Source organism: Pongo pygmaeus, chromosome 3, assembly GCF_028885625.2.
Source record: "Pongo pygmaeus isolate AG05252 chromosome 3, NHGRI_mPonPyg2-v2.0_pri, whole genome shotgun sequence".
NCBI classification, from domain to species: Eukaryota; Metazoa; Chordata; class Mammalia; order Primates; family Hominidae; genus Pongo; species Pongo pygmaeus.
The window spans coordinates 47,463,776-47,477,778 of NC_072376.2; the positions used below are offsets into that span (position 1 = coordinate 47,463,776).

At 39.5% G+C, this 14,003-nt stretch overlaps 1 protein-coding gene across 4 annotated transcripts in view; it reads right to left on the reverse strand.

Moving 5' to 3' along the window:
• Nucleotides 1–1,632: 1,632 nt before the first annotated feature.
• CNGA1 (cyclic nucleotide gated channel subunit alpha 1) overlaps nt 1,633–14,003 on the reverse strand; it is a 57,441-nt gene continuing 45,070 nt past the window's right edge. For all 4 annotated transcript variants that reach the window (XM_054485935.1, XM_063663632.1, XM_054485937.2 and 1 more), the window contains 5 exons: nt 9,086–9,127; nt 8,893–9,003; nt 7,730–7,837; nt 6,456–6,562; nt 1,633–3,387 (listed from right to left, as the gene is read on the reverse strand). In XM_054485935.1, the coding sequence (XP_054341910.1) occupies nt 1,979–3,387; nt 6,456–6,562; nt 7,730–7,837; nt 8,893–9,003; nt 9,086–9,127 (1,777 nt within the window). In that variant the 3' untranslated portion in view covers nt 1,633–1,978. The remainder of the gene's footprint in view (nt 3,388–6,455; nt 6,563–7,729; nt 7,838–8,892; nt 9,004–9,085; nt 9,128–14,003) is intronic.

Consider the following 14,003-nt stretch of genomic DNA (forward strand, 5'->3'; position numbering starts at 1 on the left):
CTATATGTTTCCTGTCTTTAAAAAAAAACTCCCTGATGAAGCTGGAATCCAATTATGAACCTCTGCATTGCACCCCAGGTGTCTGTAAACTAAAGCCCACAGTGCAATTTCAGCACATCAGATTCCTCTCTACATGGAGGAGTCATGAAAAACAGAATAGTTGGCTAAATTTGCCTTACCCCAAGACTTTGAGCCAAGAATCAGCCATCTGTCCAATGTAAGCATCAGCAACACTATAGAGCTTGGGTCAGGGGTCACCAAATCAGAATCCTTGGCTGTATCTCTAGCCCAGATGAGAGTCAAAGTATTCACCCTAGTCCTGGATGCTGTAATCAGGGGTGCTTCTTCTTGGGAGCCAGCTCTAAGCCAGGTATGTAACCCTCATTCTCCCTATCTTACCATATCTACCTGGTATGGGTAGCCAGTAAGCCTCTTTACACTGTCTTAGAGGTTTTTATAACAGGCAAGAAATGGCACAGAGAAAAAGAACAAAATGCAGATGAAGAAGTAATAACAAGAACAAGAAGAAAAAGAAAGGAAAAGGAGAACTTATGTCAGACAGAAATACGTTATGGCATTATATACAACGCACCCACTCCAGGACTGGACATTTCTGTAGTGAAGAAATACTTGCCAGCTGATATTGAAGGAACAGCCAAGATGAATGCAAACACAGGACTTCAAAGACATAATGTGTAGTTCAATGGATATTCTACTGGTACAATAGAATAAAATATGCCATCGGCATACCCCAATCAAGGTCTGTTTAAATATCTGAAATGTCAAATTAACAAGAAGCCATTTTTAGTCATGTCATTATAGATAGGGATAGAAATCTTCTAATGATCTGTGTTAAGAAAGATTTTTTGAGCCACATCTGGGTTCAGCAGAAGATGGCTGATCGATTAGCAATGTTTTCCACATCCACACACTTGCCAGATAGTTTCCTTTTCTTTTCTAGAACCATTCTCTCATTAACTCCTTCCTGGTTCTCTACATGCATGCTTCTCAAGCTTCAACGTGAATATGAAACACTTGCTAAGATGCAGATTCTGATGCAGTAGGTAGGGGTAGAGCCCAGGATTCTGCATTTCTGAGAAGCTCCCAGGTGATGCTCATGCTGGTCCCCAGAAATTTCAAGTCGCCTTTTTTAACATTATGACAATTTCCCTTGTTAATCACCCAGAAATATTATTACTTTATCCCTTTTTCTTACTGCTGGCCAGGCAGAGAAGTAAAAAAATAGCCACTGCTGTCAGGTCTTAATAATCAGAAAAAATTTAAAATTTAATATAAAAGAGTCCTAAAACATTTTATGATTTTCAATGTAATATATCTCTATATTTATGTGTGTATATATATATATACTCATAAAGTCTGATTTATTATGCTTTTATTGGTAAAAACTTTCTCTCAACCACTCTTTCTCAGTCCTAGACTACAAAAATGATTGATTTTCCTTAAAATGACCCTGAAGTTCTGCAAGATCCTAAACTGCCTGCTAAATTATCAAATAACTCATTTTCACTACAGCTGCATAATTAATTTTACTTTATTGCAGTCTAATTTTTAAAAATGTTATCCCAAATATGATGTACATGGTAATTCTCAGTTACTTCAAATACGCTTCACTCAACAATGGAAATGGCATGAAAGTGAGGGATACTTATTAATTTTTATGAAGATTATTACATAAAATGAGCATATGTGAAAAAATCAGAAGATACAGACACTGACAAGTTAATCAGTTTATATCTTTGCACATTATCGGTTGTGAAAAATCCCAAGATATAAAGCTTTTTTAATCATAGTATCTCTTAGAGAGGGTGTGGGCCTTGTACCTTGCACCAAAGCACACTTTCCTCATGGAAAAATTTCCCAACTGAGTCTTCCTCTTCTTTTTAAATTTTAGTTGATGTCAGTCACAGGATCAAAATGATCATGAGGCATGTCCCTGTTAATGACCAGCTTTTCGGTTCTATGTAGAGTCGATGGGCCCACTTTCCACTCCAGGTCCCTCAATACTTGAAAATTCTCTGTCAATAAGCGGTTTCAGAAATTTCTCAACCTTGGTTAATCTTTGTTTCAGTTTCTGCTGCATGGACTCATACTCAGCCAAGATTCGGGCAAATCTTGTTTGCAGGAGGTCTACTGACCCCTCCATTCGAGTAACCTTCTCTTCAAGATCTTTAGGATCACTGCCAGCATTTGCAATGTTTAGATCCAGTAGACCATCTTTCATTAAAATCTGCTTCCCTTTCTCTTCCAGCATAGTTTTGGCATCTGGGTACTCAGTTAGAGCTTCCATGAGGTCATCTTTTGAGAGACAGAACAGGTCTGAGTAGCCAATACTTTTAATATTGGCCGTTCTTCGATTGCCGGCTTTGCTCCCTTTAATGTTAAGAATGCTGATCTCACCGAAGTAGCTGCCATCGCTCAATACCACAAACTGAGTGACTCCATCATCTGCCACCACAGCGAGTTTGCCTTCCTTGATAATGTACATCTCTCGTCCGATATCCCCTTTCTTGCAAATATAATCTCCAGGACTGTAGACTTGAGGTTGCAATTTCAAGACCAACTCCACCAACAGACCAGCTTCACAATCAGCAAAAATGCGTACCTTTTTTAATGTGTCTAAGTGAACGTTGATGGCAATTTCTGCTCTTAGTTTATCAGGTAGATACTTTAAGACTTCTTTCTCATCAACTGTTTTTTTGTTGGTCCACAGGTAGTCAAACCATTTAATAACCCTCTTTTCCATATCTTTGCTTACATTTCGAAAATGCATATATTGCTTGATAGCATCAATTCTTGCTTGAAATTCTGCTCTGGCTGCATTCATGTTGGAAATCATAGAACCTATGTTACCAACGATGGTAGCAAAAATTAACACTCCAATTAGGAAATCAACCACCACAAAGACATACTCAGAATCCCTCACGGGAGGGGGTGTTTCACCAATGGTAGTTAAAGTCAGTGTAGACCAGTAAAGGCTATATACGTATTTTCTAGCCAAACGGCCAAATTCAGGATCGTTAATATCAGGGTAGACCCATGTATCATTTCCAAATCCAATAGCTTTAGAAATAGAGTAGAACACACATGCATTCCAGTGGATAATGATGACGATATACATAACAAGGTTGGAAATCCTGAAGATGTTTGGATAGTTTGTCCTTGTTTCTGTTCTCTGGAAGAACTCAAACATACGAGAGAACCGTAACAACCTGTTTAATCTAATTTCTGGATAGTTCCACCCTAACTTAAAATACAGCAAATCAGTTGGTATCAGTGACAGAACATCAAGTTTAAATTGCAAGTTGGATTTATATTTATTTATGAGTTTAAGTTCTTCCTTTACCAGCAGTCCTTGTTCTAGGTAACCTAAAATAGAAAATAAAATCAATTCAGTGTTTCTCCTTTTTATGTCATTGTGAATTTTTGTGAATAACTGTCAATTAACTTTGTTGAGGTCAAAAGAAAAATTCATTTTCAATAAATATGCCTTTAACAATGTAATAAAATACAAATACCAATAAACCTATGGCTGTAGAAAATATTCTGCTGCAGAAATCAAAGGTAAAATTTTGGCCAGACAGCTCACATCTGTAATCCCAGTGCTTTGGGAGGCTGAGACCCAATATCATTTGAGCCTGGGAGTTCGAGGCTGCAGTGAGCCATGATAGCACCACTGCATTCCAGCCTGGGCAACAGCAAGACCCTGTCTCAAAAAAAAAAAAAAAAAGAAAAAAAGAAAAATTTTGTAAGTGCAAAAGTGAGAGTGTACGAATCTCTCAAGGTCTATCATCTCCATCCAGGTAAAGCCATTCCTTTTATGAGTAGCATTCTTGTGATATTGTGAGATATATATATACATATTTGGTTCCTGGCACAAAACTCTTAAAACTCTTGTAATTTCCTAAGCAATATGGTTACTAAGTGCATTTTTTTTTTTTTTTTTTTTTGAGTCACAGTCTTTCTGTCACCCCGGCTGGAGTGCAGTGGTGCAATCTCATCTTGCTGCAACCTCCGCCTCTGGCTTCAAGCAATTCTTCTGCCTCAGCCTCCTGAGTAGCTAGGACTGCAGGCGCGTGCCACCACGCCCAGCTAATTTTTGTATTTTTAGTAGAGATAGGGTTTCACCATATTGGCCAGGCTGGTCTCGATCTCCTGACCTCGTGATCCACTTGCCTTGGCCTCCCAAAGTGCTGGGATTACAGGCATGAGCCACTGAGCATGGCCCGAAGTCCATCTTTTGTTGCGGTATTTGGTTCTTGACCCTAGTTCCTGAAACAGAGCTCTTTATCCCTTGATATTTCCTGGGTGATAGAAATGTCTTTTGTTCTGGCCAGGTGCAGTGGCTCACACCTGTAATCCCAGCACTTTGGAAGGCTGAGGCAGGAGGATCCCTTGAGTGCAGGAGTTCGAGACCAGCTTAAGTCTCTATGATATTATTTGAAAGAAAAAAAGAAAGAAAGAGAGAGAGAGAGGGATGGAGGGACGGAGGGAGGGACAGAGGGAGGGAGGGAGGGAGGGAAAGAATGAATGAAAGAAAGAAAGAAAGAAAGAAAGAAAGAAAGAAAGAAAGAAAGAAAGAAAGAGAGAAAGAAAGAGAGAAAGAGAGAAAGAAAGAAAGAAAGAAAGAAAGAAAGAAAGAAGAAAGAAAGAGAGAGAGAGAAAGAAAGAAAGAAAGAAAGAAAGAAAGAAAGAAAGAAAGAGAAAAAGAAAGAAAGAAAAAGAAAAGTGTCTTTTGTTCTAATGAAGCAGCTCTTGGTGAGGTCCAAGATGGGGCTGGTCACCAGAAAGAGTAAGTTATGTTTAGAAGCTTGGAACTTTTACCCCAATCTCCTTCATCCAGGAAAGGGAGAAGAACTGGAGACTGAGTTAATAGTCCATCATGCCTCCATGATGAAGCCTCTATAAAAATCCCTGAACTATGGGGTTTGGAGAATTATCAGGTTGGTGAACACATCTACGAACTAGGAGGGTGCCACACCCCAGTTCCATGGGGACAAAAGCCCCTGTTCTCATTACTTTTCTCTACTTTGCCCTATGTATCTCTTCATCTGGCTCTTCATCTGTATTCATTATCATACCCTTTATCAATATAATAACGCAGTAAACATAAGTGTTTTCCTAAGGTCTGTAAGTTGTGCTAGCAAATTACTAGACCCACGAGGGAGCTGTGGGAACTCCAATTTATAGCTGGTCAGTCAGAAGCACAAGCCACAACCTGAGACTTACGATTGGCATCTGAAGTGGGGGATCATCTTGGGAGACTGAGCCCTTAACCTGTGGGGCCTATTTTAACTCCCGTTAAGTGTCTGAATTCAGTTAAATTTTAACCCAGCTGGTGTTACAGAATTGCTTGGTGTGTAGAGGAAACGCCATATACATATTGGTGACCAGAATTGTGTTGTATTGAGAGCGTAGTAACATAAAATGGGCTGTTGTTTTCTTTCCCCACCATACACAGTTCGTGGAAGGTTTCCTGAACATGCTAGCAATGTGCCTAATAGCCCATGACAGTGCCTTGTCAGAATCCCAGCCCTACCCTGGATGCTTGGGTACTTGCCCTGTGCTGTCTATTTTGCGTATTCTTGCCTTACTCCTTCAATGTGAAGCATAAGTGTCCTTTGAGGCTGCATTTTCATCTCTCATTCTTGCTCCCTTAGACACTTGGGATCTTCCCTCCTATGCTGTTACCATGGGCTTGTGTGTTTTAAACCCAGCATTTCAGCCCTCTGATACATTACACTAGGAAAGGGATTTGCTCCTTCTCCTAAACTGGCTACCAAAGCTACAAATATGACAGAGCAAGTGGAGCATTGTTCCAGGATACTAGTATTTAGAGAATGTTCAATTTTACATAATGATTCTTAAAAGGTTATAGTCTGTGTATAACGGTTACATTTGCATGTGGAGAGTGGTGTAGAAACAATTAGCTTCTACCTACTTAACAGAAATACTTCAGAAGCTATCCCCTCTGGTCAATAATATCTCACCATAAACCACAAAGCTGAGTTAAGTGCATTTTTCCTCCTTATAAAATTTTGAATATGGCTCTGCTGAGGACAATGACATTTTTTCCCATGACTCTTTAAATTATCTCCCTGTTAGGTAGCAATTACTCTTCGCCCTATAGCTGGCAGAATATTTCTGCTCTCTCTATTCCTCTCGCCTGGCACAAAACCAATGAACAAGATAATGGAGGAAAGCCACATCTACTTGTCAAAAAGTTGCCTGATAACTTCCTCTGAATCAGCTGGAGTCATCTAAGCCTGTGAGTTTATACATCGTGACTCTTGCTTTCACCTGTGCCCTGTGCCTTTTTCTCTGGAACAGATTTTTGTGAGTTTACTTTGAAAAATACTTGGATTAGGAAATGTCAAATTACAATGCTAGACATAAAAGCATGAAATTTTAAAATATTCAAAACTGAACATATTTACCTGTCCTTGTTCGTACAAACATATCGATTAAATAGACTATGTCTGATACGTAATCCAAAATGAGCCAATATTCTAGGTAATCAGATTGAAGTTCATCAAAACATGCTCTATAAAAAAAGAAACACTTGTATAAATAAAAAAGAAATGGGGCCCAATTTAAGTAAAAGTTCTCTTTGTATATTTTCTTTATCATGATGAGAAGCACAGCACACTCAGGCTAGGAGAGGTCCTTAGAGTCCTTTAATTAACCATGGCTTTCCCAAAACTTTCCCTGAGTGGTTGGATTTCGATCCTTACACTTCTGAATTCCAACATCCTTTCCATGATACTAGTCAGCTTAGTAAAAACATCCAATAAGAATAAGTGGGCTGAAGGGTACAAGTATACAATAAGACAGAAGGAATAAATTCAATGTTTGATAGCAGACTATACTTAACAAAAATGTATTGAACTTGGGTGATGGACACTCTAAATACCCTGACTTAATCACTATATGCATTATATACAAGTAACAAAATTTCACATGTACCCCATAAATTTGTACAAAAAAATCTTTAAATAAATTAAAAAAATAAATGGCCCAAAACTAAAATCAAAATATGTTGGGTGAAACACATCGATCACCAGGTTCATATTGACTATCTGTACCCAAAATGCTTTAGGAAATTGTGCTTGGTCTTGGATGAGTGAGATGTTTACCATCTAAAAGACACTAAATCCTTGATCTTTTTCCACTATTGGCAACATTTTTTTCTCATAGGTCAAAGAAAATAGTTTCTCCTGATGTTCTAATTAAGTTATTATACAACCAAAATTTTAAAAGCCTTCCCCTCCAACAACAGACACTGGGGTCTATTGGAGAGTGGCGGGTGGGAAAAGGGAGAGAAGTAGAAAAAATAACTATTGGGTACTGGGCTGAATACCTGGGTGAGAAAATAATCTGTGCACCAAACCCCTGTGACACGAGTTTACCTATATAACAGCCTGCACATGTACCCCGAACCTAAAATAAAAGTTAAAAAAATTAAAAAATAAAAGTCTTCCCCTGACCCCTCCATGCATCCCAGTACTGCAGACCCAATTATATTGAGAACTGAAGCACCTCCTCCTGATCCCAGGAAAACACACTGAGAATAATCTAGCCTCTCTTTACCACCTGCAGTAGAGAAAGGAGGTGTGTCCTAAAGGGCTCTAAGTAAAATTGTTTAGTCAGTGAACTTGGAAACTACAAATGGGGTGAGATCCACCAAAAAAAAAAAAAAAATTATAGACACCTGGCAATAACCATTGTCCAGTTGTACATAACAGGTAATGTGATGCAAAACAGCCAGTTGTAATATGTGTTTCCTGAGGGATCAATAACCACAACTTCTTTCTTCTCCCTAGCAGCAATTAGAAATAAAGGGGATAGTTACCAAGATACAAGAACATTTTTATTTACCATATTATTTACCATATTTACCATATTACATCGTTATGCCCATCAACCACAATTAATGAAATGGAAGTAAGCTGGAGAAGCTCACTCTGCAGTGTGAAGATTAGCATGGCATAAGAGCACTAGTCATAAGAAAGTGGTTAGTGAGGGGTGGATAGATAACGAAATGACCAGTCTTTTTTTTTTTTTTTTTTTTTTTTGAGAGGCCAGCTATCTTTTATTAAGCTAAATATTAAAGAGATTTGTAAAAATGTAAAACAATGCCAGTCTTCTCATTAAGACCAATCTTATATTAAAGCATACATTAGATTTTTACTAAAGCCCTGGTTTCACTGCGATGCTGCAGTCAGTTATATACCTCAGCCACTGAGAGGGAATAGTGGCATAGACCTGGGGTCCCCAACCCCCGGGCTGTGGGCCGGTACTGGTCTGTGGTCTGTTAGGAAACCGGCGGGCCACACAGCAGGAGGTGAGCTGCAGGGCGAGGGAGCTTTACTGCCTGAGCTTGGCCTCCTATCAGATCAGCAGCGGCTTTAGAGTCTCATAGGAGCACAAACCTTATTGTGATCTGTGCGTGCAAGGGATCTAGGTTGCACACTCCTTATAAGAATGTAATTAAAATAAAAATTAAATTTTTATTTCAGTTTTTAAAATGATTGTAGGATCCTAGAAACCTAATCCTCCTTGGAACCTAAATATTTCTCAGCGATAAGTTATCTTCACCAATGCTTAGGGAAGAGAATTAACCCTAGCAGTGAAAATTCTTGAGAGAATTAAGAATAATGCTACCATTGCTAATTTCAGAGAAATTAGAAAAGGTTTTAATTCACATCTGATAATTTATGTTAAATGTTTATTTTTCAATGTTTAAAGACATTTAGTCTTTACACAGGGCTCTTTACTATAAAGTTTCTTTCTACTTTGTATTATGGAAAATCATCCCTGCATCTAAAACCCATCACAATCTCATTCTATTTCAATGCCACTAAAAGTGCTTACTCCTCTTCTTTCTTATCTTTGCTTTTCTCCTCTTTCTTTTTCTTCTCTTTGTCCTTTTTCTTCTTTTTCTTCTCTGGGTCATTTTTATTTTCGTTTTTATCATCTGACTTGCTGAAAATATTAAGCAAGTAGTATTAAAATACAGAAATGTTATGGGAAGAAAAATATGGGGTAATTCTTGCCAAAGTCTTACCTCTTCTTTTCTTTTTTCTTTTTCTTTTTTTCTTCTGGTTCCCTAAAGAAAAAATAATATATCTGTCACATAATCACAGTCTTCCACTCTTATTTGCTTTCTTTTTCATTGAGCAAAAATCTCAGCCTTGCATTCAAAGACCTGCTCCAGTGCTCAAAACCCATCTGGTCTCTTACTGGAGGTTTCTACTCCAAAAAGTGGGGGGGTGGGGCAGACAATTATCCAGATAATAAATGAAAACTTCTAAGCTAATAGATGTGGGAAATAGAAACAAATGGAGATGAATAAAGGCATAAAACCAAGGAGAAAAATTTAAGAAACAACAGCCCCCCAAGAGTGTTCTTCAAAAGTGTTAATGTATTAAAAATAATATTTAAAATTTAAGCTTCTTGACATCATTTACATTTATCCTTGAATAAAATCATTGAGAATTTTAAGAAAATGCCGTCAATTTTCTTTAGAGGGGATAACCCTGACTGAAGTCATTTTTCATGAGTAATCAACAAGCTGTCTAGTAATATGGTGGAATCTCAGTTATTGGAATAATTTACCAGATTTAAGGCCACCTTTTTCCACATACAATTTCTTCTTGAGTGGAGACTGTATAACTAGTGCCTCTTTCTATGATTAGCTTTCTCTATCAGCAGGGGAATAGATTCTGAAGTCAGACAGACCTAGGGTTATAGCAGGCTGCCATTGTCAGCTCAGATGTCTTAGGAAATTTCATTAGCCAGACATGAATGAACAGGCATCTCATTACCACTAGGATAGTCAGAGAAGGCTTTTAAAGGCAGGTAGGTCTAAAGCTAGGCCTCAAACTATGACTAAGAGTTGGAGTTGAGAAGAAGAGAGAGGATGTTAGAGCAGGAAAATTTCTAAGTGCAATGGACTTAATCTGGGTAAGAATGACCCAGCAGAAGTGGAAAGCCTCTGTTGAGAAGAAATGGAAGATAAGATTGACAAGGGAGGTGAAGCTTAACGTCTAAGATGGTCATGTACAAACAGGGACAGAACAATAAAGTTGGATAAGGAAGAATTTACTGCTATGGGAGTACACTTCTATGATTCAAGATATGACAGCCTAGCATGGATCCTGAAGGATGATGTCGACACACTACTCAGATGGCTCTTGGAAACCTGGAAAAAGGTAATGGCCCACACAAAATGAAATAAACATTAACACCATGGCAGATGGTGGAGGAAGGTATCAAAAGACTCAGAAAAGTGGCATCTTGAAGTGGATACACTGTTTGGAAGATAGCCTACCAGCTAATTATGTTCCCAAAGAGGGCTCAAAGGATGCAAAAGTGATGTGGAATGGGCTGGTGAGAGGGATATTAGCAGCTTTGAGAAGTTCAGTGGTACTATCCTCTGTAGGCCAGAGCTGATGGTGGGAAATGCTGTTACAGAACTGAGTTCTCTGAGAGCAATAGGGATAATAGGATCTAGAAATAACTGAGACTAATGGCTGTGCTTACCCATCAGAAGTAAGGTTGGTCCAGTAATTATAATGAGCATTAAGGTGGGGATGGTAACCAAGGGGCTTAACCCGTAGACAGCTATGGAGGAGGTTAATAGAATACAGTATTCCTAGACGGATGGGAAGCCTGTTAGCTAGTTAGGGTATTATTTAATGAATGTATACAACCAAAATGAATCAGGAATGAATAATTAGGAGGTTGAGGGCAACTTACTTCATCAAAAAAATCAGAATCCTAGTAGGGCATGGTGGCTTATGGCTATAATCCCAGCACTTTGGGAGGTTGAGGAGGGAGAATCACTCGAGCCCAGGAGTTCAAGACCAGCCTGAGCAACATAGCGAGACCCCATCTCAAAAAATAAATTGATTCATTACAATTTAAATTTAAAAAAATATCAGAATCCTTTGAACAGTTCCAGACCTAAGCCAGTACTTAGACCTAAAACCACTGACTAGAGGAGAAGCCACGACCCAGGAACAAAGACTCTGCAACAGTATGACAAATATATTCCAGTAACGATTTCCCTGGTCTTTCTCCTAAAGAACCTATGGCCATTACTTAAATCACTGTACTCTGGGGGAAAAAAGAATACTTAGATGCATTGAAGACCGTTTGGCACAGGATCCAAGCTGATGTTGACACCTAGGGATTGAAGCATCATCGTGGCCCCCTGTTAAGCTTGAGGGGCATATGATGGACTGGTAATAATAGATTCCTGGATGAGATATGACTTATGGTGTTTCCACTGGGTCCACAGACCCACTACTATGTGATCATTTCTCAGTTCCTAAATGTAAAAGTGAAATGTGTGTAATTCTTGAATATAAAAGTAGAATGTATATAAGTTCCTGAATATAAAAGAGAAATGTATGTAATTGTATAAAATCATGCATGGAGGAGTGGTGGTCTCTCTTAATTTCGTCATGTAATTTATCATCTGACTCCCACAAAAACCAAATAGATCCTAGTGAATGGCAGAGAGACTACTGCAAAATCAACCAAGTAGTAGCCCCAATTGCAGCTGACATGTCCTACATGGAAAATAATACAGAGACCCAGTCTGTGATCATTTCTCCAGTTCCTAAATGTAAAAGTGAAATGTACATAATTCCTGAACACAAAAGGGAAATGTATATAATTGGTCATCGGCACAACTCCCACCCTACCCCACTAATTCCTTGGCTTGTGAGGAAAGAGGGGTAAGACCAAGGAGAAGCTCTTAAGCTGCTTCCCACCTTCTGGCCAAAAGCAACATTGCATCCTGGGGAGAAAAGGAAATGCCATCCTTAAAGACCTAATGCATGCGGGGGTGGTGATCCCTCTTCATTTCCCCACATAATTCATCATCTGACCCCTGCAAAAACCAAATGGATCCTAATGGACAGCAATAGACAACTGCAAAATCAACGAAGTAGTAGCCCCAACTGCAGCTGCTGTGTCATATGTGGAAAACAGTGCATTCACTTGATGTACACTGCATACCTAAGGTTCTGGGTCAGTCATTGTGAATGTCATTTTTCATTACTATCAGGAAAGAGGATCAGACATAGCTCATACTCACATGGGATGAAAAACTGTACACATCTACATTCTTTTCCAAGGCTATATTAACTCTCTTTCCTACTGTCATGACAGTCTTGAGGGACCTGGATCATGTGGACATTTCTCAGAGTGCCACATTAGTCCACTATATCTGTATCAATGGCATTCTGTTAATCAGACCCTGAAATAGTATTACCTAACCATGGGACATAAAATGAATGCCCATCATGAGATGGGTTCTGTCAGAAACAACAATTCATAAGGTATCAATCCGTCATATGATGAAGTAAGATATCTGGGATGAGCATGAATCAGAAGAAATAAGCAAGCTGCCCAGGCAGGTGGCTCAGTACCCTTCTTCTTTTTTTTTTTTTTTTTTTTTTTCCCAAGGAGTCTTGCTCTGTCACCCAGGCGGGAGTGTGGTGGCACAATCTCGGCTCTCGACAACCTCTGCCTCCCAGTTCAAGTGATTTCCCCTGCCTCAGCCTCCTGAGTAGCTGGGACTAAAGACGTGCACCACCACACCTGGTTAATTTTTGTATTTTTAGTAGAAATGGGGTTTCACCATGTAGGTTGGCCAGGCTGGTCTCGACTCCTGACCTTAGGTGATCTGCCTGCTTCGGTCTCCCAAAGTGCTGGGATTACAGGTGTGAGCCACCATGCCAGGCCTTCAGTACCCTTCTTTATGTCATTTTCCACGTTGGAAATTTCCATTCATTTTCCACTGTTATTTTCCACTCAGCACCTATTTATCAACCCCCACCTGTGGCCATATGTGGGGTTCTTTCGAAGGAGCTGATACAGCATGTTGCATAGATGGGTCAGTTTAGAATGTGGATGCAAGCCAAAATGGTCTATATCTGCACCACAGCCTCACTTAGAGGTGGTCTTGAAAGTGTGAGGTTAATTTCCCCAATGGCACAGCTTCAAGTAGTATACAGTCATCTAGTTTGTATGGAAAAAGAAATAGCCCAGGCTGGGTCCAATGGCTCATGCCTGTAATCCCAACACTTTAGGACGCTGAGGTGGGAGGATCACTTGATGCCAAGGAGTTAGAGACCAGCCTGGCCAACATGGCGAAACCCCACTAAAAATACAAAAATTAGCCAGGCGTGATGGCGCATGCCTGTAATCCCAGCTACTTGGGAGGCTGAGGCAGGAGGATCACTTGACCCTGGGAGATGGAGGCTGCAGTGAGCCGAGATTGCACCACTACACTCCAGCATGGGCAACTGAGTAAGTACCTGTCTCAAAAAAAAAAGGGGGGGGGGAGAAATAGCCCAAAGTAAGAATATACAAGTGTACAAGGACTCATGGGCAGTCACAAATGCCTTGACTGGTTGGTCAGGGACCTGGATGGAAAACGATGGAAAGATCAGGGAAAATATTTCAGAAGAAGAGGCAGACTGAATGGACATATTATGAGCGTGAGCATAAAGTTTGAAAATCTTTGTTTTTGTTTGTTTTTTGCTCGTAGTGAACCTGCCTGTCACAGAGACCAATGCTATGACTCCAAAACAGTGCTTTCTCATGAGGAAAGTAATCAGTCAGTTGATGGCAAGTTAACTAAATTGGACTCCTGACACCATGGAAGGGGTATCAAATATATTGATAATAACTGACGTATATTATGACTATTCATTTGCTTTTTTGCCACAGGGCTTTGACCAGTGCCATTATTTAGGGGCATATGAAGCATGATCACTAATATGAAATATTGCTTAACATCACTTTGGACCAAGGACCCACTTTAAGGCAAAAAAAAAATGTGGCATTGGAACCTGAGTTTGGGATCCAGTGGTCCTATCATATGCTGCACACCTTTGTCAGCTACTGACATGATAGTTAAGGAGTGACCTTTTGAAACCACAGCTGAAGTGCTATCATGGAGTTTA